Raw genomic sequence first — 6,588 nt, forward strand, 5'->3', positions numbered from 1 at the left:
GCAATGTTGGCTGAATTCTCTGCCTGTGTGAGGGGGTGGGGGCTTGTTCTGTTTGGCCTTGTGGGATTTGTTCCCCAATAGGCCAAACAGAACTCTGCGGCTGATGTGATCTAGTAGTTGGGAGCCATCTCAACGAGATGGATTCAGGGAGTCACAAGGGTTTGCCTTGGAAAACTTAATTTGCGGTACAACTTACTACAGTAGTTGACAGCCCCAGCATCAGCACAGATGACATGCAACACCAGAAATCATGTTGTAATAAAATAAAATTGCATCAAATTATTTTTGTCAATGTGTACACATGACCAAGAGTTCCTAGTATTCTCAGATTAATGTAAACTTCATTTGGAAGTGTAGCCAAACATTAAAAGTATTTTGAGGATTATTTTGGTTTTGTATGATTTTATACATATCCTGCAGCTTTTATCCTTCCTCTGGCTACTATCCCTACCATTTAAGAATATGGTAATTTTGTGTAGAGTTTTGGCTGAAGTGTTGAATCAACTTTAAGGAATGGTTAAGAATTCAGGTCCAAGCTTTTTTATGGCATACATCCAGAAGTCACCCTGCAGCTTACATTTGAGGGGGGGGGGCTTTTTCTTAGATATATGATGAATTTGTAATGATATACATATTCTAACTACTTTGGTACAGGAAAAACACTAACCTTAAAAAGAGTACAGAATGTAAGATGCACTTGGATAGAAAGGGGGTGACCAAGTCAAAGACCTTGGAGTAATAACGTTTGAAGATTAACAATTAGAGATCACAACAAAATAAACCTTGCAACTACCAGCAAAATGATAGGGTTGATAAAGAGAATCTTCAAAACTTAGGGATCCTATACCCTTCAAGAAGCAAGTTGTTTCTTACTGCTTTATACTTCTGGTATGTTTGAGTTTGGCCTCTTCCTATATTGATTCCATTTTTTAATCATTTTGGTCTCTAGCCCTCTTGCAGTTTATATTGAACCAATCCTGTTTTCTAGTTGTGTATCTCTGTTTTGGAATAAATTTTTTGTGCCTTCATCATATATTTCACAAAATTTGATATATAACTTATTTGCCTCCTTGCTTAACAAAGTCTTTTGAATAAGATTTTTAAAGAATTTTCCAAGTTTCCCATAGTGTCCTCTCCTGAAATGAAGTTTTTCAACTGCTTCATTTTCCTCATTCTCTTCTAGACTATAATGCATATCATACTTTATTTCCAAAAGGACATGGTCACTTTTACTCAAGGTGGGTGGTACTGAATGCCAAATGTCTCCTCCTTCCTGGTGAATATCAAATCTAGCATTGAGGGAACATCCCCTTCCCTCATTCTCGTAGCTTGTTGAACATTTTGATACATAAACGTCTCCAGGATGTGAGGGTTTTGAATCTACCAATCTATGAGTCCTCTGTTCTTGCTTCGTAGGCCTCCTAGTTCATGGCTTTCAAGTTGAAGTCAGCGAGTACCAACAGTCGTGATATATCTTTACATAGATAAAGATTTACTCTTACTATAATCTCTCATGATCGTTATAAGGCTCTCGTTTGTTGTCCAGCTCCTCTGTTGCCCATGTGTTGCATGCTGGGAAACTGATGGCATTTATGATTATCACTTTATCATCCTAATTACAAATTTCCAGTGGCATTATGTCTACTTCTCATGATTTATCAATTGTAAATTTGTCTACCTTTAGGTGCTGTTTTACCAGTGTCTGTGTGCACATGCACACCCCGTCCCTATAAATTGTACATAGCGGCTTGCAAAATGGGCATGCTGTGCCGTTTTTATTCGTGGGTCCTTGGTTAGCTTAGGTTCGGGCAATTTAGTGCAACATTTTAGTGGCTTTATGAACTCTCGAGAGGAAGGACTGGCATGTGTGTATTCACCAAGTTGTGCTTGTGGGGGTTGAACTCTGCTCTTTTGGCCCGCCTCTCAACTGTCAATCAATCAACTGTTACTATTCCCCCTCCCCCCCAGGAAGCACCCTGTAGCAGCTGTCTTGCTCCCGGGTACCTATTTACTGCTAGGTAACGGGCATCAGGGTGAAGGAACCTGCCCATTTGTTTTCCGACGGTGCAGGGGAATCGAACCCCAGTCCCTAGGTTCACGAGTCTAGCGCACTGTCCACTCAGCCACCAGCCACCCTGTGTGTGTGTCAATATTATATATGCATGGAAGGTACTTGAAGTGCAGGTTCCAAACCTGCACAAGAAAAGTACAATTTACTGAAGTGAAGGTGAAAGTAGGAAATGCAAAAGTACAAAATAAATCAAATGGAAAGTTGGGGTTCCAAAAGCAGAGAGAAGACCATGTCCCATAACTTGAACGTCCAGCCAACAAATTTAAAAAATATAGCTGGAATAGCAGTGGAAGCTTTCAAGAGAACTGAACAAGTTTCTGCTGCGATTACCAGTTCAGCCTGTTCAAAAGACCAGCAGCTTCACAGGTCAGGCAGTTGCCTTGAAAGACTAGTCACAGGCCAGGCTATAGGAGTAGAACATGATACAGCGGTCTACTCCCATAGCCTGGCCTTAAAAATCAACAGGTAATAAATGGGGTACCATGTGATAAATATTGCAATTTACTTATAGCATATATATTTTACTTATGCTAACTGTTTTTCTTAATAGTGTTGATTTGTATAAAGTATCTGATGAAAATTAAATAGACCCTTGAAAGTTTGGTCGGCAAATAATCTGCTTATTAGCCTGCTTAAGTAAAATATATTGCATGCAATATATACATATATATATATATGTGTGAAGAATACTGGACATTAATTAGCCGTGTTGTGTGTCAGGTCGTGGTTGGAGGGAGAGCTGGAGGTGGTGGCTGCCAAGAAGCAGGCAAAGCTGTCTTTGGAAAGCCTTGTTGAGGACCGCAAAACTATTTCTGACCAGATTAGTTCACACAAGGTATGAATTGTTTCTTGTTAAATGCTGCTGTACTTTCCCCATGATTTTGTACTCATTATGGACATTCATATTTATAAATGCAGTGATGTACTTGTCTTTATTTAGGTATTAACCCCTAGAATGCGGCTGTAGATGCTTCAGTACGTACATATCTGCCAAGACGCAAAAAAAAAAAAAAAAAAAAAAAAAATCATATAGAATTATTTATTTGGATGCAAAATGTAAGGAAAATGTAGAAATAAACTAAATATCTACATTATTTCTGGTTTTGTGAGCTGTTGAAGATAAGAAGGTAGTGGTCTGAGCCTGTTTTGTTAATGCCATAACACCAGGTTTGTTGACACATCAACATGTGCCAGATAATACCCAACATTGACCCTTGATGTTTCTACAATCATTTTAATACTTAATAGCTCATTCACTAGTTTTTATCTTATACACAATACAGTATGTACAACCATATGAGGTTTGTGAAAACCACATGAACATGCAGTAATTGGTATACAAATCATATAATGGAATTTTACATCATGATTACCACATCGGCATGATAAGCAATCGTGAAGATATAGCAGGTTTTTTCATGGGCCTGGGTAATCTCCACTACATCTATATAGCGATTATATTCGTATTAACCTAATGGTTCAAAAACCAGAAAATATCTAAAATCAACATGTGATTGCATTACCTCATGAATCATCTTATAATAACTGCATTCTTAAGGATTAAAATCTGATGTGCTTTATTATTTTGTTCTTAAATTTGATTAGAAAATGTGTGAATCTTGACTTGCTAACAAAAGTTATCTTTTCCAACAGCGGCAATTAAAAAGGGGGAACCTGTGTCCAGAAGTGGCAACAGATGTACAGAAGAAAATTACTGAACTTGAAAATGACCTGCAACTGCGAACTGCGCAGATTAATGACCTTCAAACCAAGATTGTAGATGATGATGAAGGTACGTGGAGCTTTTATTTGTTCACTTGATGTACATGAAGGAGCTTTGGGGTTTTGTGGGAATTATTTTTTGTAATTCTTTTCTTCTACACTTGTTTTCTGTACCATAGCTGGAGGGAGTTATAAGGAGACAGTGACAAGTTATTACGACTATATAGCACTTGGAAGGGGTCAGGATAAGGATTGGTACGGGGTAAAGGAATGGTGCCAAACCACTGGGACAGTTAGGGATTGAACGCCGATCGTTGCTCGACCGTCCACCCCAAATTGTTGGACATACCATAGCTGGAGATTAGCTTCATATATTGGCTTGTAGCTTACAAGAATTGTTTCTCTGGGGGGGGGGGAGCCCCTTGAGGCTTCCTGAAGCTATAATACTGATACAGTGCCAAACTACTAGGTGCCATCAGTTGCAGAGTTCTTTTAGGTTTACTGGGGGACCACGAGCCAGAACCTGACCTCCCCCCCTTCCCCCTTCTAATGAAGCACAAAGATCAGTGGCACTGTTCAAACTGTTGGTGAATGTTAATCATGTACACCGTCACTGGAGAAACACCCACAAAGTCAGTGAGACAAAACAGACTACTGCTTGTTATAAGGAAATATTGATGCCTCAAACTCGCCAAAAGAACTTGTGAGCAAACGATCGAAAAGTTATAAAACTAGCGCAAGCTCGTTTGCCCAACCTCTTAACATCAGTGTACTGGGGCTGCATGCACTTAGGGTAGCCTTCCCTAAGCGCCCTGTAAGTACTACCGCTGAATGATAGGGGTTCCCCTTCTATAGTGTCTTCGGGACTCCACTTCCATAGGAGTTCCTGCTGCTTGGCATTTACCCTGCCCTTGGGGCCAATTGAGGTTTTATGGCCTTTATTTGGCCTTGTGTAGGAAGTGGTATTGTTGCAGCTTGGGGAGCAAGGTGCTGCGCAGCTTGCCAACCTCCGCAGCGGCAGTGTTCCTATTCCTTCTGGAGAGACTGTACTTTTGCAGGGTTTTTCTTTTCTTTTTGTTTCTTTGCCTGGAGGAGGGGGGGGGGGCTGCCTTGTTTGGGTATTGGTCCACTTATGCTATTTTGATGGCCCTCCTCTAGGCCCCCGTGACTGTACACGTTGCAGGGCTTTTAGTGTTTTTAGCTCAATCCCTTGTTAGCTTTTGGGTTTAACCGGTTTTGCAGCACCTTGCCTCGGCTTCCTGTAGCAGTTAGCCTACGGGACCTGGAAAACCCTCTCATGGCTTGTACTTATGAATGCGTCTTTTGAGTTCCAGCTCACCTCGTGTGAGTTTGAAGATTGCTCTGTGTCTTTGTCTCAAGGGTGACAGTCACCAGTTTTGCCTCTGTCATGCTGCCTGTTGGGTCAACAACACCTTTGACCTGGAGTCTTGTGAGATGTGTTCTCTACACATCTACACATGCTCCAATTTACCCATTCTATAGACAATGAGGTTCGGATACAGGCAGCATCTGCATTGCCTGCTCGGTTTAGGTTGCAGTAACAAGCTGGTTGGCTGCCTGCTCGGATACCTCGAGGCTGTCCCGTTTTGGTTATAGGGACCCGGACTTGCTGGAATTAGTTGCTTCGACTTTGGTTCAGTCTGCGCTCCCCGGCTTGTGTGTTTTTTTCCCCCTTTCCCAGCTCCGCAACATCTGAGGGTTATGGAGTCGGGGCGGGGTGTACTCGGTGATGAGGCTTGGGTGGCTTTGGGGGCTTCCCCATTCAAGTTGGGAATGGAGGCATTTGAGCCTGTTGGATCCTACCAACAGACCTCCCTTCTTTCCTGCCTTTCCCCTGGACTCTGCCTTTTCTTCACGGGTAGAGGGCACAGCTCTGCCCCGGGTCCTGGTTTGGAGGATCCCGGGGCAGGGGGGGGGGGAGTTGACCTGAGGGGCTTAGGCCCCCTTTCATCCCTTTGATCCCGCTTAAGTTTTGGTGCCCTCTGTGCAGAGGGAGTGGTTTTCCTACCCCCCTTCCCCGTATGAGTAAGATTTGGGGTCAGCTACTTCCCAGGTTTGGTTCCAGATTCTCTTGGGTTCCATGGCTCCTGGAGATTTTCTGCCTCTCGAATCTCGCCTAAGGAGGATCGGGAGGTTTTGCAACGTACCTCCTGCGAGACCTGGATTCTGCCTCTGTGATGGATCCGTCCTCGTTTGAGTACTGCACATTCTGCACTTTACAGCCAATTAAAAATTTTATTGCAGTTATTTAGCAATTGTTAACTTGTTCATATACAGTTAATTAATTCTTTTATTATTAACAGAATTATTGCATTTACTTTTATTATAATTGCCTGATTACATAAAATTTCTTATACAATAATGTAATGCCTTTTTGTTTCAGATTTTACCAGCAAGAAAAGATTTGAATCGATGCAGAGTATGATTGAGGCAAAATGTGCTATGAATTATCTTTTCGACATAGCAACCAACAACCAGCTCACCTTGTCTGCACGGGAAATGGACCTAAAATATATTCAGGTATTTTTTTTATAATGCTGTTCCAAAGCACCAACCAGGAGGTCATAGTAATGACCTCCTGGTTGGAGGTCATAGTGATGACCTCCTGGTTGGAGGTCATAGTGATGACTTCCTTTTTGGAGGTCATGGGGGGCATTGATCCCTGGTACCAATGCAAGGTAAGAATCCAATTACCCAAATGATGTGCCTCCTATGTGCATTGCCTTTTTCACCATTTTGCCATTCATATCCTGACACTTTTCCTCTTGCTAACC

At 41.9% G+C, this 6,588-nt stretch overlaps 1 protein-coding gene across 1 annotated transcript in view; it reads left to right on the top strand.

Moving 5' to 3' along the window:
• Klp3A (kinesin-like protein 3A) overlaps positions 1-6,588 on the top strand; it is a 99,727-nt gene that overhangs the window by 63,087 nt on the left and 30,052 nt on the right. The window contains exons 18-20 of the mRNA XM_045739068.2: positions 2,792-2,906; positions 3,725-3,863; positions 6,198-6,334. Of these exons, the coding sequence (XP_045595024.2) occupies positions 2,792-2,906; positions 3,725-3,863; positions 6,198-6,334 (391 nt within the window). The remainder of the gene's footprint in view (positions 1-2,791; positions 2,907-3,724; positions 3,864-6,197; positions 6,335-6,588) is intronic.

This window comes from Procambarus clarkii, chromosome 36, assembly GCF_040958095.1.
Source record: "Procambarus clarkii isolate CNS0578487 chromosome 36, FALCON_Pclarkii_2.0, whole genome shotgun sequence".
NCBI lineage: Eukaryota > Metazoa > Arthropoda > Malacostraca > Decapoda > Cambaridae > Procambarus > Procambarus clarkii.